Raw genomic sequence first — 27,263 nt, 5'->3', positions numbered from 1 at the left:
ACACGGGGAAAGGGAGCTCATTTCCTCCCATCACACACCCGAAACCCACTGTGTTTTCAGTGGCCCGACAGAAAGCCAAAGCTGACGAACATGGAAAAAGGATGACAGAAGTATTAATAGGAGTTAGTAAAAAAAGTGTTGCCTTCACAAATTCCATCTGAGCTCTTCTTGAGATGACTCCAGGGCATGTTGCAAATTCAACAATTTATGATCAGTTGCCTTTTATCCTTCAAGTCACGCAAAACAAGCAATTATTTAGAATGCAGTAAATGGTTTAATATTTATGGACTTGAGAAAGAACTTGAATTAAAATTCAGTCTGGGGTCTGAATTAGCACCATCAGAATACAGAAGGAATTTAATACGCATGCACAAATTAGTTTTAATAACATACATAAGTAAAATACATTTGTTTTACTTGATACGGTTGTTTTGGAGGACGCTTCTTGGAGTTGAACTTATTTTTATTAGTTGGCTGGGCATGATACAGGTTGAACACCCCTTAGTTCCAGGGCCTTGGCGAAATTCACCTCCAATGGCTTTCCTGTGCCTTTGGTGAGCCTTAGGGATCGGATGCAACCTCGGAAACGAATGTTGGTTGTCAGGCCAAACTGGTTGAGGCCCTCTGAAAAACCAAGCAGGGAGGGCTCAGTTTTGAAGTTCAGCTACTATGTTAAGAGCATGCTTCAAAGTCAGCTGTTAGCTTAAGATGCAATGGGAATGCTATTTTACGTAAAGTTAGTGATTTTGTTCTTAGCTTTACTAACAGTTAAACTGGTAGGGAAACATCAACTTTTTTATAGTTATGTATTATGAAATATGGAGACATCTATAATTACACATTTGAAGACATCAAAGAATTTGGTTTGGAAGGGACAAGTTTACAGTTGTGAATTAAAATTATTAAATTTTATTTAATGAACCAAAGTAACTGATCAAATACTTTAAGTACTGAATTAGGACATGGACTTTTAATGGTGACTTTTTTACTTTCTTCCATTGTAAAGATAAATCCCAAATGGTTAAGTTTGTTGTGAACTCACACAAAATCTTTCTCTTCTTAAGGAGAGAGTCCCTTCTTTTAGCAGGCCTACTAGGTGCTAAGATCCCATTTCGTAGACTGTAAATGGAGAAGTATATTACCTCCTTCATAATACCTTGGGGTTTGTCCTGATTGAAGCAGGAGATATTTTCTTTTTCTTTTTGTCCCCGAAATTTTTTTTTTTTTTTTTTTTTTTTTCTGTCTGCACCATGAGGCATGCAGGATTCTAGTTCTCCGAGCCACCAGGGATCGAATCCATGCCCTCTACATTGGAAGCACAGAGTCCTAACCAGTGGACTGCCAGGGAATTCCCAGAAGGAGATATTTTCCAAACCCCAGGAGCAATTTTGGAAAGAGGAACTCAGAATTGGTCCCCATGGCTTCTATATCTTTTCCATCATCAACTGCTGCTTAATATACATTTTGCTTGTTTTGTTAAGGAGAGGAGCTCTATATAAATGGGGACAAAGGTTTCTCTGGCCAAAATACTGAAAGACCATTCCAGCAGTCTGCATTACTACAGTATTTATTAAGAGGCTGTTGGCTTACTTCTTATCAAGTTGGGCACTCTTGTTTATAGGCACTTTGGGTAACTCTCTGTGGTTCACATGCTATATTTAATGTGCTGGAGAGGTATTTTTGAATGCAGATTTATTGCTTGGGTTTCTTTGTCATATAAACTCTATAATAGCCTAAGGGGGAAATTAGCTATGTTTAACCCAATGATTTCCAGAACTTGAGGAAATAAGTTCCATAACATTTAATGATTCCTCTGGTATATTAATTTTTTAAAAATGAGAAAGAACACCGATTCTGGCCCTGATTGCTGTTAAATGCCTCATATCTTTATAAGCCAAATGCATTTCCTCTAGCCTCCATCTCCCACGAATGAAATTTTGGAGGCAATCATGAAAAGTTCAGTCCCATGTGGTTTATATAAGTAAAATGCTCATTTTACACACTAGAAATGTCAGATAATGTATTATTTATTGGAGCAGATTCTAAAGCTAGGAAGCAAGTATACTTAAGCACACATTCTTGAATGTATTTATAGAATATAAATGTGTTCAAAACCACTAACAAAACAGAGCAAAGATATTCTTGCTGGGGTAGGCAACACTCACCTGGGAACCCTCCAACAAACACGGGGTCATTTGTATCAGCGGATGTAGATGCTCGATTTGGGCTCTGGGCTTCCACCTGGTTCCCATCTACTGTCAGCTCGATTCGGTGCTTGACCTTGTTGGCCGTGACTTTATGCCACTGTCCGTCACACAAATGCCCTGGGATCCCAGCATCATAGACAGCAGTGAATCGGCCGGCGCCATTGTCCACATGAAACATAAGCTAGAAAGCAGGAAATTGAACAGCCACAGATGGTTTCATTGGAAGGGTGTCACGGTGGTTCACGGAGTAAAAATTATCTCTAGAAAAGTCATTAGCTGAAATAGTTTTAAATGAATAACTTAGGCATATTAAATTAAAAAAAAAACTTGACAGAAATTAAAATGCAGATTTAATGACCAGGAGTCACAAATTATGCTCTTTACTTTCGGACATTGTTGGGAGCAATAGGCAAGACGTATGAGGCGGGTAATAAATAACTCTGCTTTCAGAAAATGTGAAATACAATTTGAGGCCGGGTGACAAAAAAAGGATGTAGTATACACTGGGAAAAATTCTACCACAGATCTTTTTAGAGTGTGGGAGTTCTTAGGAATCTGGTTTACAAATTCATTTGAAAGGATGATTTTTTTTTAAGATTTTGATGTTTTAATTGTATATTTTTTCCTTCACGGAATCTATTTTATATATAGGATTGAGAGTTACATAAATTACATTTTGGGGCAAGTTTCATGTCACAGTTACCAAAGACTTTGAGCCAGAAGGCCAGTTCAATTCTTAACAATGAAGAACTTAGACTAGGAGTTCTTGTCTAAATGAGAAAAATCTGTTTTTAGTAACACAGAATGGGCCCTGAAACTTGAGATTGCAGAATTCTTTTGAAGCTGATGAAGAAAAGAAACATTGAAACATTAAAAACAGTCAGTTTGGCAAAACATTTGACAAGGTAAAAGAAAAGAAATAGGGGTTTTAAAAAGAAGATTAAAAGTGCAAGTAAATAGGTGAAAAGTTTGTAAACTATACAGTGATGTAAATATTAGTTAAGATTTTGCTATATTCGGTGAAATTTGTAACAAGGGAATTTGGCATATAAAAAGAGCTTGGTGAGAAATCCATATGCATTGTGATGGAACTCGACACCCTGACAAGTTGCAGGGAACTGTGGTTATAATCAGGTGAAGAGCAACACTGACAAGATGCATTGAAACTGTGTGTTGAAAATCTGGCAAAACTATTATTATTTTTTTTTACATCTTTATTGGAGTATAATTGCTTTACAATGGTGTGTTAGTTTCTGCTTTATAACAAAGTGAATCAGTTATACATATACATATGTTCCCACATCTCTTCCCTCTTGCGTCTCCCTCCCTCCCACCCTCCCTATCCCACCCCTCTAGGTGGTCACAAAGCACCGAGCTGATCTCCTGTGCTATGCCGCTGCTTCCCACTAGCTATCTACCTTACGTTTGGTAGTGTATATATGTCCATGCCACTCTCTCACTTTGTCACAGCTTACCCTTCCCCCTCCCCATATCCTCAAGTCCATTCTCTAGTAGGTCTGTGTCTTTATTCCTGTCTTACCCCTAGGGTTTTAATGACATTTTTTTTTTCTTAAATTCCATATATATGTGTTAGCATACGGTATTTGTATGACAGACTCTAGGTCCATCGACCTCATTATAAATAGCTCAGTTTCGTTTCCTTTTATGGCTGAGTAATATTCCATTGTACATATGTGCCACATCTTCTTTATCCATTCATCCGATGATGGACACTTAGGTTGTTTCCATCTCCTGGCTATTGTAAATAGAGCTGCAATGAACATTTTGGTACATGACTCTTTTTAAATTATGGTTTTCTCAGGGTATATGCCCAGTAGTGGGATTGCTGGGTCATATGGTAGTTCTATTTGTAGTTTTTTAAGGAACCTCCATACTGTTCTCCATAGTGGCTGTACCAATTCACATTCCCACCAGCAGTGCAAGAGTGTTCCCTTTTCTCCACACCCTCGCCAGCATTTATTGTTTGTAGATTTTTTGATGATGGCCATTCTGACTGGTGTGAGATGATATCTCATTGTAGTTTTGATTTGCATTTCTCTAATGATTAATGATGTTGAGCATTCTTTCATGTGTTTGTTGGCAGTCTGTATATCTTCTTCAGAGAAATGTCTATTTAGGTCTTCTGCCCATTTTTGGATTGGGTTGTTTTTTTTTTTCTTATTGAGCTGCATGAGCTGCTTGTAAATTTTGGAGATTAATCCTTTGTCAGTTGCTTCATTTGCAAATATTTTCTCCCATTCTAAGGGTTGTCTTTTGGTCTTGTTTATGGTTTCCTTTGCTGTGCAAAAGCTTTTAAGTTTCATTAGGTCCCATTTGTTTATTTTTGTTTTTATTTCCATTTCTCTAGGAGGTGCGTCAAAAAGGATCTTGCTGTGATTTATGTCATAGAGTGTTCTGCCTATGTTTTCCTCTAAGAGTTTGATAGTTTCTGGCCTTACATTTAGGTCTTTAATCCATTTTGAGCTTATTTTTGTGTATGGTGTTAGGGAGTGATCTAATCTCATAGTTTTACATGTACCTGTCCAGTTTTCCCAGCACCACTTATTGAAGAGGCTGTCCTTTCTCCACTGTACATTCAGCCTCCTTTATCAAAGATAAGGTGACCATATTTGTGTGGGTTTATCTCTGGGCTTTCTGTCCTGTTCCATTGATCTATATTTCTGTTTTTGTGCCAGGACCATACTGTCTTGATTACTGTAGCTTTGTAGTATAGTCCGAAGTCAGGGAGCCTGATTCCTCCAGCTCCGTTTTTCGTTCTCAAGATTGCTTTGGCTATTCGGGGTCTTTTGTGTTTACATACAAATTGTGAAATTTTTCGTTCTAGATCTGTGAAAAATGCCATTGGTAGTTTGATAGGGATTGCACTGAATCTGTAGATTGCTTCGGGTAGTAGAGTTATTTTCACAATGTTGATTCTTCCAATCCAAGAACATGGTATATCTCTCCATCTATTTGTATCATCTTTAATTTCTTTCATCAGTGTCTTATAATTTTCTGCATACAGGTCTTTTGTCTTCTTAGGTAGGTTTATTCCTAGGTATTTTATTCTTTTCGTTGCAATGGTAAATGGGAGTGTTTTCTTGATTTCACTTTCAGATTTTTCATCATTAGTGTATAGGAATGCCAGAGATTTCTGTGCATTAATTCTGTATCCTGCTACTTTACCAAATTCATTGATTAGCTCTAGTAGTTTTCTGGTAGCATCTTTAGGATTCTCTATGTGTAGTATCATGTCATCTGCAAACAGTGACAGCTTTACTTCTTCTTTTCTGATTTGGATTCCTTTTATTTCCTTTTCTTCTCTGATTGCTGTGGCTAAAACTTCCAAAACTATGTTGAATAAGAGTGGTGAGAGTGGCCAACCTTGTCCTGTTCCTGATCTTAGTGGAAATGCTTTCAGTTTTTCACCATTGAGGACTATGTTTGCTGTGGGTTTGTCATATATGGCCTTTATTATGTTGAGGAAAGTTCCCTCTATGCCTACTTTCTGCAGGTTTTTATCATAAAGGGGTGTTGAATTTTGTCAAAAGCTTTCTCTGCATCTATTGAGATGACCATATGGTTTTTCTCCTTCAATTTGTTAATACGGTGTATCACGTTGATTGATTTGTGTGTATTGAAGAATCCTTGCATTCCTGGAATTAACCCCACTTGATCATGGTGTATGATCCTTTTAATTTGTTGTTGGATTCTGTTTGCTAGTATTTTGTTGAGGAGTTTTGTATCTGTGTTCATCAGTGATATTGGCCTGTAGTTTTCTTTTTTGTGACATCCTTTCTGGTTTTGGTATCAGGGTGATAGTGGCCTCATAGAATGAGTTTGGGAGTGTTCCTCCCTCTACTATATTTTGGAAGAGTTTGAGAAGGATAGATGTTAGCTCTTCTCTAAATGTTTGATAGAATTCGCCTGTGAAGCCATCTGGTCCTGGGCTTTTCTTTGTTGGAAGGTTTTTAATCACAGTTTCCATTTCAGTGCTTGTGATTGGTCTGTTCGTATTTTCTATTTCTTCCTGATTCAGTCTTGGCAGGTTGTGCATTTCTAAGAATTTGTCCATTTCTTCCAGGTTGTCCATTTGATTGGCATAGAATTGCTTGTAGTAGTCTCTTAGGATGATTTGTATTTCTGCAGTGTCAGTTGTTACTTCTCCTTTTTCATTTCTAATTCTATTGATTTGAGTCTTCTCCCTTTTTTTCTTGATGAGTCTGGCTAATGGTTTATCAATTTTGTTTATCTTCTCAAAGAACCAGCTTTTAGTTTTATTGATCTTTGCTATCCTTTCCTTCATTTCTTTTTCCTTTCTCTCTGAACTCATCTTTATGATTTCTTTCCTTTTGCTAACTTTGGGGTTTTTTTTGTTCTTCTTTCTCTAATTGCTTTAGGCGCAAGGTTAGGTTGTTTATTTGAGATGTTTCCTGTTTCTTAAGGTAGGATTTTATTGCTATAAACTTCCCTCTTAGAACTGCTTTTGCTGCATCCCATAGGTTTTGGGTCGTCGTGTCTCCATTGTCATTTGTTTCTCGGTATTTTTTGATTTCCTCTTTGATGTCTTCAGTGATCACTTCGTTATTAAGTAGTGTATTGTTTAGCCTCCATGTGTTTGTATTTTTTACAGATCATTTCCTGTAATTGATATCTAGTCTCATAGCGTTGTGGTCGGAAAAGATACTTGATACAATTTCAATTTTCTTAAATTTATCAAGGCTTGATTTGTAACCCAAGATATGATCTATCCTGGAGAATGTTCCATGAGCACTTGAGAAAAATGTGTATTCTGTTGTTTTTGGATGGAATGTCCTATAAATATCAATTAACTCCATCTCGTTTAATGTATCATTTAAAGCTTGTGTTTCCTTATTTATTTTCATTTTGGATGATCTGTCCATTGGTGAAAGTGGGGTGTTAAAGTCCCCTACTATGAAAGTGTTACTGTCGATTTCCCCTTTTATGGCTGTTAGCATTTGCCTTATGTATTGAGGTGCTCCTATGTTGGGTGCATAAATATTTACAATTGTTATATCTTCTTCTTGGATCGATCCCTTGATCATTATGTATTGTCCTTCTTTGTCTCTTCTAATAGTCTTTATTTTAAAGTCTATGTTGTCTGATATGAGAATTGCTACTCCAGCTTTCTTTTGGTTTCCATTTGCATGGAATATCTTTTTCCATCCCCTCACTTTCAGTCTGTATGTGTCCCTAGGTCTGAAGTGGGTCTCTTGTAGACAGCATATATATGGGTCTTTTTTTTGTATCCATTCAGCCAGTCTGTGTCTTTTGGTAGGAGCATTTAATCCATTTACATTTAAGGTAATTATTGATATGTATGTTCCTATTCCCATTTTCTTAATTGTTTTGGGTTTGTTATTGTAGGTCTTTTCCTTCTCTTGTGTTTCTTGCCTAGAGAAGTTCCTTTAGCATTTGTTGTAGAGCTGGTATGGTGGTGCCGAACTCTCTCAGCTTTTGCTTGTCTGTAAAGGTTTTAATTTCTCCACCAAATCTGAATGAGATCCTTGCTGGATAGAGTAATCTTGGTTGTAGGTTTTCCTCCTTCAACACTTTCAGTATGTCCTGCCACTCCCTTCTGGCTTGCAGAGTTTCTGCTGAAAGATCAGCTGTTAACCTTATGGGGATTCCCTTGTGTGTTATTTGTTGTTTTTCCCTTGCTGCTTTTAATATGTTTTCTTTGTATTTAATTTTTGACAGTTTGACTAATATGTGTCTTGACGTGTTTCTCCTTGGATTTATCCTGTATGGGACTCTCTGTGCTTCCTAGACTTGATTAACTATTTCCTTTCCCATATTAGGGAAGTCTTCAACTATAATCTCTTCCAATATTTTCTCAGTCCCTTTCTTTTTGTCTTCTTCTTCTGGAACCCCTATAATTCGAATGTTGGTGCATTTAATGTTGTCCCGGAGGTCTCTGAGACTGTTCTCTGTTCTTTTTATTCTTTTTTCTTTATTCTGCTCTGCAGTAGTTATTTCCACTATTTTACCTTCCAAGTAACTTATCCGTTTTTCTGCCTCAGTTATTCTGCTATTGACCCCTTCTAGAGTATTTTTAATTTCATTTATTGTGTTGTTCATCGTTGCTTGTTTCATCTTTAGTTCTTCTAGGTCCCTGGTAAATGTTTCTTTCATTTTCTCTATTCTATTTCCAAGATTTTGGATCATCTTTACTATCATTATTCTGAATTCTTTTTCAGGTACACTGCCTATTTCCTCTTCATTTGTTAGGTCTGGTGGGTTTTTATCTTGCTCCTTCATCTGCTGTGTGTTTTTCTGTCTTCTCATTTTGCTTATCTTACTGTGTTTGGGGTCTCCTTTTCACAGGCTGCAGGTTCATAGTTCCCATTGTTTTTGGTGTCTCTCCCCAGTGGCTAAAGTTGGTTCAGTAGGTTGTGTAGGCTTCCTGGTGGAGGGGACTAGTGCCTGTGTTCTGGTGGATGAGGCTGGATCTTGTCTTTCTGGTGGGTACGTCCACGTCTGGTGGTGTGTTTTGGGGTTTCTGTGGACTTATTATGATTTTGGGCAGCCTCTCTGCTAATGGGTGGGGTTGTGTTCCTGTTTTGCTAGTTGTTTGGCATAGGGTGTCCAGCACTGTAGCTTGCTGGTCGTTGAGTGAAGCTGGGTGTTGGTGTTGAGATGGAGATATCTGGGAGATTTTCGCCGTTTGATATTACGTGGAGCTGGGAGGTCTCTTGTGGACCAGTGTCCTGAAGTTGGCTCTCCCACCTCAGAGGCACAGCACTGACTCCTGGCTGCAGCACCAAGAGCCTTTCATCCACACGGCTCAGAATAAAAGGGAGAAAAAGTAGAAAGAAAGAAAGAGGAGAAAATAAAATAAAATAAAGGTAAAATAAAATAAAGTTATTAAAATAAAAAAATAGTTATTAAGGAAAAAATTTTTTTAGAAATGTAAAAAAAAAAAACACGAACGGATAGAACTCTAGGACAGATGGTGAAAGCAAAGCTCTACAGACAAAATCTCACACAGAAGCATATACATACACACTCACAAAAAGAGAAGAAGGGGAAAAAATAATAAATCTTGCTCTCAAAATCCAACTCCTCAATTTGGGATGATTCGTTGTCTATTCAGGTATTCCGCAGATGCAGGGTACATCAAGTTGATTGTGGAGATTTAATCCGCTGCTCCTGAGGCTGCTGGGAGAGATTTCCCTTTCTCTTCTTTGTTCTCACAGCTCCCAGGGGCTCAGCTTTGGATTTGGCCCCGCCTCTGCGTGTAGGTCGCCTGAGCGCGTCTGTTCTTCGCTCAGACAGGACGGGGTTAAAGGAGCCGCTGATTTGGGAGCTCTGGCTCACTCATGCCGAGGTGAGGGAGGGGTACGGATGCGGGGCGAACCTGCAGCGGCAGAGTCCAGCGTGACATTGCACCAGCCTGAGGCGCGCCGTGCGTTCTCCCGGGGAAGTTGTCCCTGGATCCCGGGACCCTGGCAGCGGCGGGCTGCACAGGCTCCCGGGAGGGGAGGTGTGGATAGTGAGCTGTGCTCGCACACAGGCTTTTTTGGTGGTGGCAGCAGCAGCCTTAGCGTCTCATGCCCGTCTCTGGGGTCCGCGCTGTTAGCCGCGGCTCGCGCCCGTCTCTGGAGCTCCTTTAAGCAGCGCTCTTAATCCCCTCTCCTCACCCACCAGGAAACAAAGAGGGAAGAAAAAGTCTCTTGCCTCTTCGGCAGCTCCAGACTTTTTTTTTCCTGTCAAAACTATTAAGTGTTGCTTATTCCCCCTTTTTGTCTCTGTGCTCCTGGATCTTTTTGCTTTACTGCCTTTGAGGATGGTTTGAAGACTGAGAGGAAGGTGGGAAGAGGATAAGGAAAGCGTATTTTAGGTCAGTGTGTGGTTTTTCTTCTTGGGAGGCAACGGCACCCTAGGATTGGAAATGTGAACAGAGCTGAAGTATGATTCCTGTTGCAAAGGCAAATAGGAAACTTGTGAAATTGCTTGCTTTGCCGCCTTCTTTTTACCTGTGCCCTATAGTACAAAGTACATGAAAACTGGTTATCTCACTGCAGGTAGGGACAGAAAAGGCAGTTAGAATTAGATTATCCATTGTGAGCAAACCGGCACAATACTTTATATTCTACTAATATAACTTTATTATAAATTTGTTCTATTGTGCAATGGTATGTGGATGCTTTTAAATAAATTGAGCAATCAATATGTCAGCTAGACATCTTCATTTCTGAGCGGTGCCTACACTGTTATAAGAGGCAAAGACTGATTTTAGACAATCTAAGCCCTTTTTTTCCCCACTGGAATTGATAGCTTCATAGAGCATGTATTCATAAAGAGGAGAATAACTTTACTTTTAACCACACAGTAACTAGCTTGAGAACCAAAACCACTTCGGCCATTATTAGCATAGTTGGCTTACCGTAGAATTAGCACATTTAAAGTTTACACTGGTCTACAAAATAAGTGTGTTGAAAACACACAAGAATTGAGATAATCCAGAAGGATGAAAAGATCCAATCTGGCTTTCTCCCAACAAAGACAAGAGCAGGGCTTCAAAATAGAGCAGACGTAGAGAATGGACTTGAGGACACGGGGAGGGGGAAGGGTAAGCTGGGACGAAGTGAGAGAGCAGCATTGACATATACACACTACCAAATATAAAACAGATAGCTAGTGGGAAGCAGCTGCATAGCACAGGGAGATCAGCTCGGTGCTTTGTGACCACCTAGAGGGGTGGGATAGGGAGGGTGGGAGGGAGGGAGACGCAAGAGGGAGGAGATATGAGGGTATATGTATACATATAGCTGATTCACTTTGTTATAAAGCAGAAACTAACACACCATTGTAAAGCAATTATACTCCAATAAAGATGTTAAAAATAAAATAGAGCTTTCTACATGTAAACGACAATATCGTGAAGAGAGCAGAAATGCTTAGACTGCTGATGCTTACCTTTTCAGCGATCATTTCAATACCCATTCCATCCATTTTCTGGCTGCTGATTCCCAGAAGAACTCCAGTGGTTCTAGTTGTGCGGAATTCAAATTCTACAAGAAGGTCCAATCCTACTTTGAACCCATCAACTGTAAAATGAAAACATTTTTAAAAAATTGTGGATTCGAGTTTAGGAACTGTTAATTCAAATTGGTACAATGCCATGGTTTTATTAGCTTTCAATTCATGTGTTAGACAACTATAAGTTCCAGACTTTCGTGTGGCCTACACCCCCACCATTTATAGTTATTGCTTATTTTCTTGGCTGCCTTCCTTCCTAGAATATAAATTCTGTGAGGGCAAGGACTTTGCCTATATTGCTCACCATTTTATTTCTGTGCTCACCAAAGTATCTGACACATGGTGGAGGTTGAATATATATTTGTTGAATCAATGAATGAACACAGACTAAGATTGACTCAAAGAATCTCGCAGCCAGGTGTGATTGTCAGAAGTCTTGTTGCTGGATGAAGTCAAGCATTTCAATGATTATTCAGTAAAATTTCACTGGGGCACTCTACATGGTACCACGATGATCTGAAAGGGCTCAAATATCCCCAGACATTTTACTTATAAAGAAAGGAATTACAAATACAATTCTGAAGGATAAGATTCTGGGACATAAATAGACTTTTCTAGTTCATCAAGTTAAGTCTTTATAATTTTCCATATTTCATTCATTGGTTTACTTAATCTTTTAGCAAGTATTTAAGACATGCTTCTTAGAAACAAAGTGATCCATTAAGATCAGGCTAGACTAGACCTGCATGAAATATTAGAGGAAAACTCATGGAAATGTTTTCCAGGTCTCCTATTTATTAAGCAAGAAATAAATGCTATGTGTAACCACAGCTATCTCCAATGAAGGGAGGCAGCTGTTATGTGAAAGACTTTTTTCTTCTACTGAGAACCTTGATGAGTTTGAATGGACAAAGACGGGCTTAGGGCAGATTTTAAGAATAAAGGGTAGAAGAAGCTGGAATTTTCTGCAAAATAAAACAATGATTTTGTTTCTGTTCCTGAAAGGAGGATAAGGAAAAGAGAGAAATAACATGAAGCCATCAGCAGAGGATAGGGGGAATGAAGAAGCTATTAACCCCCAGAAACTGGGTAGCTGGAAAGCTTTTAAGGACAAAGGTGTCAAAGGTTTAAATTGAAGTCGTATATTTTCCAGTAATGTAACCTCCTCTGACCACCCAAGTCTTATATAGATTGTATTACACTGTGTGTTGAGGTGATGGCAGGAGTTATTGGAAACTGGGGAAGTGGCTAATTTTCTGGTCCAGTTTGATCTCGAACCAAAAAAGCCCAGGCAGGATGGTAAGTTAATCTGTTAACTGCAGAAGTTGAAGCTGAAGCTTGCCATCAATTTGACGAAGCTAATGCCAGCTATCTGAATTTGCAGAAAACTTGAGAAAAGCTTTGGGCTTTCACAGAACATGGAATTTGGGGTTCAACATAACCTCCAACATTTCAATATTTAACATATCCTGTGTTTCTCTGTTTTCTGCTTCTGCACAGGGGAAATTTCCCATGTATCCCCTGTTGGAGGGCCCTGCTCTTCCGTCTCCAACCTTTGCATGTGTGTTCAACTCATCTTTTAAACCTACCTCAAATGTCAATTCCTCCATAAAACCTTTCCTGATTTCCCCAAATTAATGTTTCCTTAAAATATGCACAGAACCTTGCTTGTGTGTCTTCTACAGTTTCTAGTTATATTTTTACTTGTCTTCTTGTGATTTCTGAGCATAAAGAATCTTATCTATTGATAGCATGTTCTTGAAGGAAGGGAATGACATCTTATTTACTTCTGTTTCCCATGTTAACTTCTACATATTATGTACTCATTAATTTTTTTCTAACCAGCAAATGCATGTTCCTATGGTAACCATAGGACTGAGTCTATCTTAGAGTATGTTAATGTCAGATTGTTTTGTTATTATGTACAAGTGATTTCATATTTTTTCTTTCCAAATTGTACATTCACTGTCAGTGATCCAGACCTGCGCTGAAAATGCTCACTGGAACGGGGGGAGATACTTAAAGAAAGTCAGGGAAAGGTGCCAGTCATCATCTCCATCAGCAAGAAATGGGCACCAGTATGTGTACATTGTGTGTGAGGGGAGAGCATGAAATGGAGCCTTGCAAGGAACTGAAGAGAGGAAGCAAGGAAAATGCTGTCTCATCTCCAGAAAGAAAGGTAGATGGGGAAAACTAGAAAGTAGATACCTTACATAATATAAACATATGAACCTTCTTGTAGAATTACATTTATTTTGCTATGATTGATCTCCAGGGAAGGAGATGGAATAAACTCGCCAGATAGCCTTTTACTTTATTTCTTCTATTCGTTCTTATCAGAATCGGACGTATTAATCTTTAAGAGGCATTTTTTTTTATTACTTCTAAAAGTTTTTATTTCTGGTTTAAATGAAGGATGCTAGTTTCAGACCCCAGGGACTTTTATTTTCCCACACAAACAAGAAGTCAATATTTGGACCTAGTTAATATTCAACAGAAAGGACATGGAAGCACCTCACCTGCTTTGGCAAAACCCGTTCCGTCAAAATACGTTCCTTTCTGAGCATTTGCAAAACACGTCCCGACACGGTAGCTGGAGGTTGGCTGTTCAAGATCGGCAGGGGCTTCTGCCATCTGAAGATTCCTGATGCAGCCATCAATGCTGTAGGTCACCTAAACATTCAGGTCAGAAGAAACACATATCGGGTTTTAGCAGAAGTTTGCCTTTATGTGGAATGCAATTATCGGTAGGGGGTTCTGTGTGTATAAACATCTGCCGATTGTCCTAGGCCATCTCCCAAACTGCCTGGATCGGCACCATCAGCCCAGGCTTCAGAGCACAGGTGCAGAGAATCCGGTGTTGTGATTCGCAACTAAGACAGCGGTCCCCATCCCCCGGGCAGCGGACTGGCCTGTTAGGAACCGGGCCGCACAGCAGGAGGTGAGGGGCGGGCCAACGAGCGAAGCTTCATCTGTATTTACAGCTGTTCCACATCGCTTGCATTACCACCTGAGCTCCGTCTCCTGTCAGCATTATGGTGAGTTGTATAATTATTTCATCATATATTACAATGTAATAATAATAGAAATAAAGTGCACGATAAATGTAATGCACCTGAATCATCCCCAAACCATCTCCCCTGCCCCACGGTCCGTGGAAAAATTGTCTTCCACGAAACTGGTCCCTGGTGCCAAAAAGGTTGGGGACCGCTGAACTAGGATGTATCTAGCCTGGAATATGATTGTTTAGATATTCTAAATACTGCACACTACGTCTCTAGTGGGACCACTGGTTTGACAGACTCTGGGCCCCTATGGAAACTGTAACTTTTAATTAGTCTCTTATGTTTCTATTTCATGTTTCTAGTAACAGTTTATTAACCTTACTATATATACATTTTTTTTCACAATCTATGTTCAAATTCTACTTGAAAAGATAATTAGGTTCGGTTCAGTGCTTCTTCCTTATGAAAATCTAAGGAAAGCAGTGGATACTTTCCTAAGAAAATGCACATACACATGAAACTTGAAAGCTCGCATGACACATTCAAAGTTTAGGGATTTTAGAAATAAATCAATCCTACTCTGCTTCATTATATTTCATCTGGGTTAAGGGATGCAAGTTAATCACTCTTGCGACTCTCTGTTCAGAGGCTCTCACTTTGATTGGCCTGCGTAGCACAGCCAATAGCTGTGAAGGGGAAGTAATACTGATCAGCCACAAGAGGCCAGATACTGAGAACTGTAACCATCACGGACAATTGTCTTTGATGAAGAACGATGCTGCGTCGTCATGTGTTCTGATGTGAGCACAGAAATGAACCACACTCATGTGTAGTGCGTTTTCTAAAAACACTAATCCCCTGTGCTTCTTAAAAGAGTGCTTTCCAAAGCCAACCAGGACACATGGTCTGACAAAAAATTATTTTGTGAATACTGATTTACAAAATTTGTGAGGACTTTAAATTCTGACTCCAGTACTGGATAACAGGACTCTAGATCAGGGATCCCCAATCCCCATGGTACTGGTCTGTGGCCTGTTAGGAACTGGGCCGCACAGCAGGAGGTGAGGGGTGGGAGAGTGAGTGACGCTTCATCTGTATTTACAGCCGCTCCCCATCGCTCGCATTACCGCCTGAGCTCCACCTCCTGTCAGATCAGCGGCAGCATTAGATTCTCATAGGGGCGCGAACCCTACTGCAAACTGTGCGTGCGAGGGATCTAGGTTGCACGCTCCTTAAGAGAATCTAATGCCTGATGATCTGAGGTGGAGCTGAGGCAGTGACGCTAGCACTGGGGAGCGGCTGCAAATACAGATTGTCATTAGAAGAGAGGTTTGACTGCCCAGAGACCATAATAAATCAGTTGTTTGCAGACTCACATCAAAGCCCTAACAGTGAGTGGCAAGTGACAATGAAGCTGCATCTTACGGAGTAGACTGGACATAAGCAACACGCTTTGGGTGTCACTGTCTCCCATCACCCCCAGATGGGACCATCTAGTTGCAGGAAAACAAGCTCAGGGCTCCCACTGATTCTGCATTATGATGACTTATATAATTATTTCATTATATATTACAAGGTAATAATAATAGAAATAAAGTGCACAGTAAATGTAATGTGCTTGAATCATCCCAAAACAACCCTGTGCCACTCCACCTCCCCGCCCCGGGTCTGTGGAAAAACTGTCTTCCACAAAACTGGTCCCTGGTGCCAGAAAGGTTGGGGATCACTGCTCTAGATACTGCATCTCTCAATATTTGCTAAATGTCTAGTCCCGAAACAATACCATCAATATCATCATTATCATCTTCCTTGTTGTCTTAGTGCTTTCTGTATACTTGGTATTTTTCCAAGCACTTTAAGTATATTACCTCATTTAATCTTTCCATCAACCTTGCTTGTTTGGTTATTATTATTAAACTATTTTACAAAAGAGGGAACTTTTCAAAGAAAAATTAAGTAAGTTGCTCAGGATCGCACAGCTACTTAACAGTTAAGCACATATTCAAACCAAGGGAGTCTGGCTCCAGGGTCCACACTCTGTTTTGTAATATTGCCTCTCATAGTCAGATCTGTCTAGAAAATTTGTCACTTCTCAGAAAAGATGATTTCCTATTCATCTATAATTGGTCATGGGCCAATGTGACCTAATAATTCAAAATACATTCATGACTCAGGCAGCTGTTTAGGCCACAAAGAAACAAATTAGACACTCACTGGACCAATTCTTCGGGTAGTGTAGTTAATGGGTAGCCCACCAATATACAGCATTCCCACAACATCCAGAATATCAGCTTTCTTGGGACTGATGGTTCTGTTGGAGGCACCGTCTACGTAAATAATTCCTTCTTGCTTAATTCGAACAATCTTAATCTACCAAAAGAAGAGGAGTCATTAACACCAATCATAGATAAATTTCAAATATGCAGAGTATAAAGCATAAGAACTTTTAGGATATTCCTTAGGAAAAAGTGAAACAACTTACTGAGGGCCTAATATGTGCTAAACCCATAATATAGGTGAAATTAAATCTGTTTACAGAATGTCTCAGAGTCTGTCTTTTCCATGAGTACCATCTCCAAAAGAGGAGAGAATCTTCCTGGGTGAGTTTTAGATGGAAGACTCTTCTATAGTAGCTAAGGGAGCATCTGTATCAAGAGGTATGCTTGTTGTAAGGAAACTTGCAGATTGAGAGCCCTGTCATGAATTAAGTGGGCTGCAAAATTCATGTCCAAATTCAAAAGTTCATTGGTTTGATTGAGCAAAGCCTGGTCTTCCCAGCACAATTTCAGATATGCTGCATCCCTCTGCTTAAGAGGCACTTCTCGTGCAGAACTGCAGGAATGCAGTGCATCCGGGCTGCACTGCCATTTCTGCAGCAGCTGATTAGTACAACGTCAGGGAGGAAGATGGAAGGCTGACTGGGCTGAAATGACAGCAGCAGATTGAATTATTTTCTGGGGCAGAGTGAAATAAAAAGTGTGGAGACTAGCTTGAGCATAAAATCCTCGAGTCTGAATTTAGGAAAAGGAGCCTGTAACCCTGTGAAATGCTGGAGTACAATAATGGTTTAAAAACGAATCTACATCAGGATTAGAGTAATTTAAGACCTTATTTTACACTGATCTAGTCTGGTTTTGGAAATAACTTTCTAAAAACCTGCAAGGATAAAATCCCTCCTTAATTTGGCTACTTAGTGTAATCCCAGCCTCACTGCAGCCCAACAATATGTCTTTTTCTTAAGTATCATATTTATTACGCTATTAGCCAGAGATGAGAATAAACCTTAATGAGAGCTCCTGCATAAAGTATTTGCTAGTCATAAGCTCCCTAGAAAATTTCTTATTTCTAGATAACAAGTTAGTTGACTTTGCGTTTATATTGTATTTTTTCAGGTTCCTTGGCTTTCTATATGATACGACAAGTCCAAATATGTTAATATATAAAATCCAATATCTAATAATATCTTACTCTAAAAATTAAACATTTAATTTGTCCACCTAGGGAAGCTTTACTTGATAGGCTACCACAGGTGCAGAGACAAATTCCGAGTTTTCGTTTTAATCAGGCAGTATATTATCTACTTGCAGTCATGCCAAAGAGGACAGTAAGCTGGCAGGTGAGCCTTCTGTGCCCATAATAGTACCAGCTTCTGGGTGTAAGGCCAACATTTAAAAAGTTGTTCCAAATGACTGTTAGTGGAAATGATACCCCAGAGGCCTTTAAACGGGAGGTAGCAGATTCTCAGACTCTTGGTGTGCTCAGACCACTATGGGGTGGGAGGGGGGGGAGGCGCAGCCATAGGGCCCATTTTAGGTTGCCAGCTTTTAAGCTGGTCAAATGTTATTTCATAAAGAGAGGTTATTTTAGCACTTTAAAAATAGGAAAATATAATCTTAGAAGAAATATTATTCCTTTCAATTGAATACGTAGAGCTTTATGATTAACACACTCCATTGTCCCATAATAATAATAATACTAACTTAGAGTACTGGAAATGTCTTCAATTGCCTGGCCCTAGTTTGTGGACAGATGTTTGGGAACCACAGATGTACAGCAATGATGGAATCTTATAGCACCATGATGAGGCATGTAAGTGGTCGACTATAAACCTACCCAGGTTTGATCGCGTCTTCCTAGGTTGGGCAGTTGTATATGGCACTTCCTGTATTTTTGGCCTCGGCCACGTTCCAGTACCGCCAGAGTCAGTGTCTGCACTGGCAAGATAATACTGGCACCAGGGGAATGCCGATGGCTGCCACCCGGTAACCCCCTCGTAGGGCACTGCCAACATCCTGGGGACTATTACCTTGTGCCAATGGCCATCATTGATTTTGGTGGGGATCATGGTGTTGGTGTCACCACTTCCCAAGTCATAACTGAAGTAGGGCAATCCGTTTCTCAGCTGAACTGTAGCAAAATCAGCATGATTGATCCGGGCCATGTAAAAGAGCAAGCCTGATTCGGCGTCGGTTCGCACTTCAAATTCAATGGTGAGACTGTGAGATAAAAGTATGCGAAGTAAAACAGAAGAATAAGAACGTTCTTATTCTAGGATACAGCGGCATCTGATCGTGGTGCGTTTTCATAAAGGATAGCAAAACCTTTTCCAAGGTGAGGACTATCTAGGTCTGCTGAGTTCCTCAACTGGCTTCTCAGGCTCAGACAAATATTCATATAATTCTATTCTTTACAGTATTCAGTGAACTAAAAAAGCTCACCTCATTTATTAATAAATATAGTTAATTAAACTTGAATAAACAAATACTGAGTACTTCCATTTATCGGTTCTTGTCTAATATCTCAGAATAAATCATACCGGTTTTTAACTTTGGTGTCATCAAATGCGATTGCAATGTGACTGTTTCTCGAAAGCCCAAACTGTTTGCTCCCTATCAGGAGAGCTGGTTCCGATTCTGCAGCACAAGGAGCCTGTAAAATACCAAGGAGAGAAGGAACAGAGATTTTGGACTCCATTCTTTAAAAATGTAATGCTGCTGCCTAATGGTTTCTTATATTTTAGTTTAATGTTCTTACAAAATCTCGTTTAAGTTCCTTAGAAATGAAAGCTGCCTCTTATTCATCGCTGTACTCTACTACATAGTACGTACTTACTATTTATACTGTACCTTTGCGTTGCCAAAGGAATGGTGCTCAAAAATGTTCATTGATTAATGCATGTTTTCATTATCCTTTAAGGAACTCTATTATTTATATTTCTGAGCAAACTGGAATTTCCTTCTCACTTTTACTTCATTTATGAAGAGTTATATCGTTAGAAGATTGAACAGGGAAAATGACAAGCTTGCCACCGGGTTACAAGAGTAGAAAAATGTGTCCTTCTTGTCCTCCCCATTTCTCTCTCCCACCGGCTTACTTTTTCTTGAAAATTATCGGTGCTAGAAGGTTTCCATGAATTTAGACTTTCAAGCTGGTGTATCTCAACTTGCAAGTCAGCCCATTCAGGCTTAGCCCGTTGCTAGGCAACCCAGCACACTTTTTAATGTAACCTGCCATACACCATTTCAACTGCCACTGTTCAAAGATCAACTTCCTAGGGTGCTTACGAGGTAGAGCTCGCTGCAGGGCTAGCTTCAGAGGCAGGCTTCCTGTGTAGTCACTGAGCTTAATGCTCTGCTGTCACCATTTTGAAATTCTTAATAATTTTTGAACAAGGTACCCTGCATTTTCACTTGGCCCTGGGCCCTGCCAATTACATAGCCAGACCTGACTGGGTAGACCTTACTTGGCTACCGTAACCCTCAGCTCAATAGTTAATCAAGGCTCCTCAAATTACCAAAACCACAATTCCTTTCCTTGGTCTCTATTTTCACAGAAATAGCTCCGAGTACAAGCTGCTTAAGAAGTCTTTTACAACACAAAGTACATGAGAAAATAAATAACCTGCCTGCTCTCAACAACACATCTGTTTTTAAAGATCTGCACTTAATAGCTGTGGATAGGCCACTGCCCCAGTGCGTGCTGACTCAGCAGAGGTTCCCAAACAGCCCAAGGCAGGCTTTCGATGCAGCATGCTCTCCCCAGGGGGTACCTTGGAGATGACTCGTCAGCGCACAGGAAATTTCTACTTGATGAGGAAAAGCCTTGCCCTCTTTTCTCTGGAGCTTAGTCAAATGGAGCACTCTGCCACAGCAGGTAAAAAGCTTTAAGTGTTTTGAAATGCTGTAAAATTGGGCTTTATGGAAGTATTTCCCTTCTTGCTTCCCAGGAGATGGTCAGTTACAAAGAGCAGACTGTGGCTGAAATTCACACAGATATGCAAAAACCCAGCGGGCAGAACAGGAACATGCTACTTATTCACACAGCTGAATGGGCCTCTCTTGGAATCAACATGTGGCACCTTTCTTATTACCCTGACTGCAAAAAGAGCCCAAATGGAAAGGCCTTGGTAGCTTAATGTCTCAGCCTTCAATGATGCTATTAATAGAACTGGGAACATTTATCAACCTCTCACAATATTTCCTGTAGAGAGGACCGTCACAACACACGTAAGTAGCCTGCAGAAATCTCGAAGAGAATCCAACCTGCTGGGAGTCCATCAGGGGCAGAATTTAGCTACAATATCTCTAAACCCTCAGCTCTGAAAAACTGAGGGATTGAAAAGGTCATTGGATGTGGAGGAATTAGGGAACTATAATGCATAGCCTAAAAGGAAACCACCAGCAGGTTATTTCTGTGTTATTGTTAACATTGTCTAGTGGCTACATATATATGTTAATATAAAACAACTTTTCTCACGTAATTTTTTAAATTATCAAAGTGGCTATTGTAAAGAGTAGGTCTTTTATGGGTAGCAGCTATTTGTCGTGGAGACCTTTTGTCTTTACATGTTTGGGGCGTTGTGGCCTGAACACCATGCTAACCTTGCTTGCTGGTAGACTGGACACGTGATTTCCAACACTGGTCTTGAGCTGAGCGGCTCTGCCACACATTATCAGATTTTCTAGATGAAAAAGGTCCTGCTTACATTGTTTTAGAAAAACCTTTGACTTCCTAAGGGTCCTGTTTAGAAGCGTTACATGGTACATACACCCACTTGAAATTCAGGAAGAGCAGTGTTACCCGGAGAGGCTTCTGCTTCACTTTTACAACAGGTGGATCCTGAGAAGCAGGTGGAAAACAGTGGCTAATAAAACCGTGTTCTCAGATTGGCCAGTTTTATAGAAGAGGTGCATCACTCTATTAGGTAGATGCAAAGTATAAAGCCGTTATGTAAGTTCATTGTTCTTTAAGGACATTCGAGTTGACATTTACTGTCATCAATTTGCAGTGGGATGGATATTATGGAAACAGTTTAAATAAACTGTCTATCACCTTCCTTTATAAAACTGGCAGTTGAAAGAGGGCAGAGAGGTTCCAGTGTAAGAGGATTTTCTGTGTATCTACTTTAGGATTTAAATGGGAAGACAATTCTCCAACAGTCTCTGATCTGGTAAGCCTAGATGTCTCCTCTCACTTGGTTAAGGGGAGGCGGGATGGATTGTGTCTGCTTTGCATCACTTTCCCTTGGGTGGATCTGAAACAAGGCCCGACATTCCCAGCAGGTTTGCCTGTTTGTTGTGCCTCTTCTTCCTTGTCCCTCACACCCCGCAGAGGGTGGAGCTCCTCACCTGGCCACTCAAGCAGCTCTTTTCCTTCTAATAGCATTTTTTTTTTGCGGCCTCTCCCGTTGTGGAGCACAGGCTCCGGATGCGCAGGCCCAGCGGCCATAGCTCACAGGCCCAGCCGCTCCGCAGCATGTGGGATCTTCCCGGACCGGGGCACGAACCTGTGTCCCCTGCATCGGCAGGTGGACTCTCAACCACTGCGCTACCAGGGAAGTCCCTAATAGCATTTTAAAGAATGACCATGTGAGATGGAATAGAAAATGCCCCAAGGTTTGCACGAGAATAAAATGATCTTGTCATTAAGGACATTTTCAACCCTGCTTCCCATAGAAATCTAAGCTAAGAGGAAGGATCTTCTAATGAGGTAATTTTAAGGAACCTTTAAAGAATGGCTGTTGAAAGATGAGTCGTCCTTCTCCAAGCCAGTGTGAGCTCGAGGGGAGGCATTGTCTTTATGGATGTGATACATGACCTGTGCTATTTTGGAAACACTTATCTCTGAAATGTGTTAAAACAATAATACAAATAGCAGTGGCTCATCAATCTCAGCATGTTACAATCCTGCCACCTTGTGGGGACTCTTTAAAGTACATATGGGGGAAAATAGAGGGCAGGGTGTGCTTGCTCCTTATTTGTCTCTGCTTGGCAGGTGACAAGATGTGGGCAGACAAGACTTGGGTGGGGAGTCTAAATGTGGCCCTGCACCTGTTGCTGAGAACAGGGACACAGCTGGAGAGGATTGTGAAGGAAGCCATGCTGCCCATAGCCATGCTTACGCAAGTGGGCAGAGCCGCAGGTTAGTAATGGAGCTTAACATTTTCACCCTCATATTGTTAATTAATTTCAGATCAGAATAAAGCATGGTCATTTCCAACTGCTGATTGTTGGCTGACGTTTGGAAATGAGTTACTGGATTCAGGACGGCATATGATTGGTGGATAAGCATTCCTTGACTCTAGATTGGTGCAGAGTAGAGATTTCAGTTGCATGGATCAAAACTGGCATCTCTGTCCTTGAAAGCACCAAATGATGAATGATATAAAAATTGCATCATTGGAGTATAATCTGCAAAAATACTGGTTCACTATGCTGTACACCTGAAAATAATGTAATATTGTAACTCAACTAAACTATACTTCAATACAAAATTAATTTAAAATAGCATCATTTTCTTCTTTCATGAGTCAAAAATCCTCTAACAAATGTGGGCTAACATGACATCTGCGAAGTTGGGTGCTTCTTTGTGATGCTCTTTCAGCATGAATACTAAGCGGAAGACACTTTTTACGGCACTGACTTTAATATTCTGAAATACAAAATCCCTATTCAAGCTGTTTACTGAGAAACTGAGTTTAACTCCCTGCACATAAGCTTTTTTGCTAAGTAGTGGGCATTTGCTAACTCCCTGCATATAAGCTTTTTTGGTAAGTAGTGGGCATTTGCGGTACTATTTACACACTAATGCCTGAACAGTAATTCTTTGCAGTATGGAAAATGTATGTTTCCCCTTTAAATACATATCAGTATCCAACTGATTTATCCTTTGGCCGGGACTGTACTTAGCTTTTAAAATCACAGCATTCAATCTGCTGGAGGAAGAGCTTTCTTTTGCTCTATTCTTTCCTTCTCTGCTCCCTTCTTTCCCCCAACAACTCCCCAAGAGCCCCGAACAGCACAGGGACTCTTCCTGGCTGCTCTTCTTAGTTATTCACGTTTTAAAATTTGAAGTTCGAAGTTCAACTTTCCAATAAACTTCAAGTAAAAAAAACAAAAAACATGCAGCCAGCTTATTGTATACAAATCCACACAGGCCACGCTGGTTGTAAAGACTTGGTATAAACGCCGTATATACCTGCTGAGAACCTGTCACATTTTGACAATCTTCTGTAATACTAGAAGTCCACACTCTTAATCCCTCCCGTCCTCCACGAGAAATAGCCACAAATAAAACATGTAGAAATGTTTTATGCAGCTCTAAATGGGCTGAAGAATAAAAGTATAAAGAGAAGACAGGGTATCACATTATCAAATGAGATAATACGCATAAAATATGCTCTCTGATCTACGATGTTCTGGCATGTATTAATAATAGGATTGACATAATCCATTTCACAGGGCAGGGCTTTCTCAAGATACTCTTAAATTGCCCTGGAGGAGAGTGAATGTCGTCCTGTTGCTGTAAGCTGCTGGTGGGGAGGGGTACGATGGCATAAAGAAGAAAACTAAAGGAACTGAGAATAGGAGAGGGTTTCTGTCCACTGTGCTAGAACAAATAAGAAACATATAGATAGGTAGTTCCCACTTCTGGAATTAGTGTGTAAGTCTTAATTCTTAAAATTCTGAATTCTGATCTTAAAAAAAGAAAAGAAAATGGTGAGAATTGAAAATGATAGGAGACTTGAGAGATAATAACCATATCGTGTTGGAGTTTGTTTAAAAAGGAATGCTCACCCTCCTTTTCCTAGCGCTTGATCTCACCCTAACAGTGTGAAAGGTTAAACTAACTAGTTCCCTTAGAAGAAGAATGATGGAGTGTTACTGTGAGCCAGGCATGGTGCTGGGTGCTTTGCACACAGTGTATATAATTTAGTCCATGGTAATCCTCAGGGTAGATATTATCCTCATTTTTCAGTGAGTTTACTTACATTTAGAGAGGACAGTAAGTTATTCAGTGAGCCCCCCCTGAGTTCACTGAGTAAAGGTAGGTGGGTTATACCAAGACAGGCAGGCAGACCCGCATCGTGGATAACTTGGATTAAAGACCCAGTTTATTTCCTCAGTGACTCTCAACGCAAAGGAGCTGAGAGGGGATCACGCACCATGTCCCTCTTCCCCAGTGAAGAAATCAGCTATATAACTGGATGTTGTGGAGGAATCAAGGTTGAAAGACCACTGCTTTTGTCTTTTTAAACATTTATGAAAGCAAAACACATTTAAGAATGTTTTTTGAAATGATGAAAATCATCTCTGGACCATATACCTCTGCTGTTAGCATCTGATGCATTTCTTGGAAAGGCTTTTCTTATGCATTTTTCTAGCTATTGATATAGACATGCTTATGCAGTATACAGAGTTTTATATCCTGTTTTCCCTACTTAACATAATGTCATAAGTATGTCATCCTCATTTTATATTGTTTCAATTGAAAGATTTTAAGAGTATGGTGGCATATTAAAATTTGCATTTTATGGACCTGTTTTCACACTTCTAGGTACCACTACCCATTTTGTTTGGATGGAGTTTAACGGTGTCCCCTGCCATGCTTCTAATTTTCAGTCTTGGAAGCCAACAGGTTGTGTTTGCAGCTCATATTGGCATTTATCCTGACTGACCTCTACACATATTTGCTTACTGTGGTATTTATGTTAATGTCTACTTTCTCAAATATGTCTCTCAGTTTCTCTTTCTTTCTCTTTCTCTGGTAGGCTCTCAATAAATATTTTTCATAAAATAAATGTCATAAATGTCTTATTCATCTTTGCATTTAGTAGCCTTTTAATAAATATTTGTCATGAAATAAATTGTCAAACCTTTAAGTAGACTTTAAAAAGCCGACACTTCTCTCCACATACACGAAAAATAAAGAATGAAGATAAGGGAAAGAAATCAGATTAAAAGAGGAGATCTGTATGGTTTCATGATCTGAAACCCTGAAAATACAGTACAGCCCAATAGAGATGAAAAATTCTAAAATACGTAATTTTGACCACATAGTCATACATAATTATAACGTGCAAGATCTGATGTTCTATGAGTCTTTCTGTACCAATGCACGGGACCACTACTCAACCTCTCTCTTGCTTTTGTCTTATCTACTAAGTGGAATGCTCTTTTTGGAGAAGTTAAAACATACACTGCTGAGAGAAAATGGAAACTGGAATGAGAACAGAAGGTTATAAGAAAACGTAAATGAGTTAAAATCTCCAGTCCAGATGGGAAAGTACCTTTGTTTTCAGAAAAAGGGAAAAAAATGTGATCTCTAGAAACCACAGAAGGATATGCTTGAGACCTCCTATAAAAGAAAGTTTGTGTTTTAGAAATATAACTAAGAAAAGAAAGGTGATCACTGAGGACCAGCAGTGTTATTCACCAATAAACCAGACCAATTCAATGTGGACTGGCTGAGGGACCTGATTCAAGAGAAGTTCAAGTGATACAAAGGCCCTCAAGGTTTTCGTTGACCGAATATGGTACCTAATGATGAACTAATAGCATGATCCATCCGTGTACAACATTAAAACATTCCCAGGTATATTAGTAGAATATGGTGACAGACCAGTGAAAGGAGCAACTCTGCTGTTCTCTGGACTGGGCACTCCACTTTGAGTAGTATGGTCTATTCTAGGTGCCATATTTTGAAAGAGATATTTCAAATGTAAGAATATTATCAGTGTGAATATGGGAATTAGAAATTAAGGAGAATGCTTGAGATAATGGAATAGTCAGCGTGGGAAAGGAGAACACAGCTGTTTTCAAATGCTTGAAGGGGTGTTTGTTAGAGAAGATATAATGTGTTTGGCTACAGAAACACAGTCATTACGTAGAGGTTATAGGGATGCAGTTTTACTTCATTATAACCAATGGCTTTCTAACGACTACAGCCTGCCTCATCATAACACTGGAAAATCCTCGTCGATGGAATGTTCAAGCAAAGGCTGTAAGTCCACATCAAGTATCATATAAAAAGATTCATGTATTAAGATGGAGATTGGACCAGCTGGTCTCTAGGGCTTCTGCTATTTACAATTTATAATTCTAAGTCAGTTGTTCAGAATTTAGGATCTACTTTCCTATAGAATCCAAATGGACATTTGGATCCAAGGTCAAAAACGTTTATTTTAACCATGGTGTTTTTAAATTCTTCAGGAAAACACTTTCCTGAGTCCAGGGAACAGACACGAGGGATAACAGTCTAGAGAACAGGACGTGAGGCAGAAGGGAGGGAGGATCATTAGCCTTCCCTTTGCTGGGGGAAATCGAGCATAAGGCCACGTTATGAAAGAGCTAAGGAGACATTCTACAGTCCACGTGGCAGATCTCAGTGAGGTCTTAGGAGAAAATCAACTCCTTGAACTAATCCCCACATGACTGACAGCCTTTCACTTGCTAGCTGTGCTGTGTGATTGTAGGTATTTTCTTCTGTGAACTGGGGCTAATAATACTTCCAACGATATAAATAAACATAAATAAAACAATTAATAGCTTGTGAGAATCAAATGAAATAATGGACATACAGTGCCCGGCAGAATACTGGACACATACTATATGGTTACTTAGTAAATGCAGGGATTCCTCACAGTATCTATGTGTGTGTGCTTCCTTCACTTTTCAAAGAAGTTCCACGTGCATTACCTCATTTGATTCTTACAATAATCCCATCGGCAGGCAAGGTAGGTGTAATACCCACATTTTACAGAGGA

The 27,263-nt window shown here is 39.8% G+C and overlaps 1 protein-coding gene across 1 annotated transcript in view; it reads right to left on the bottom strand.

Annotated features, from left to right (window-relative positions):
- Window positions 1-251: 251 nt before the first annotated feature.
- The window catches only part of LAMA2 (laminin subunit alpha 2), a 606,337-nt gene continuing 579,325 nt past the window's right edge, over window positions 252-27,263 (bottom strand). Inside the window, exons 58-64 of the mRNA XM_073789582.1 lie at window positions 19,035-19,147; window positions 18,525-18,714; window positions 16,433-16,588; window positions 13,733-13,886; window positions 11,151-11,281; window positions 2,166-2,388; window positions 252-624 (exon numbers count right to left, since the gene is read on the bottom strand). Coding sequence (XP_073645683.1) covers window positions 467-624; window positions 2,166-2,388; window positions 11,151-11,281; window positions 13,733-13,886; window positions 16,433-16,588; window positions 18,525-18,714; window positions 19,035-19,147 — 1,125 coding nt within the window. The 3' untranslated portion in view covers window positions 252-466. The remainder of the gene's footprint in view (window positions 625-2,165; window positions 2,389-11,150; window positions 11,282-13,732; window positions 13,887-16,432; window positions 16,589-18,524; window positions 18,715-19,034; window positions 19,148-27,263) is intronic.

Source organism: Tursiops truncatus, chromosome 12, assembly GCF_011762595.2.
Source record: "Tursiops truncatus isolate mTurTru1 chromosome 12, mTurTru1.mat.Y, whole genome shotgun sequence".
In the NCBI taxonomy this organism is placed as follows: domain Eukaryota; kingdom Metazoa; phylum Chordata; class Mammalia; order Artiodactyla; family Delphinidae; genus Tursiops; species Tursiops truncatus.
This window is presented reverse-complemented; position numbering and strand designations above follow the sequence as displayed.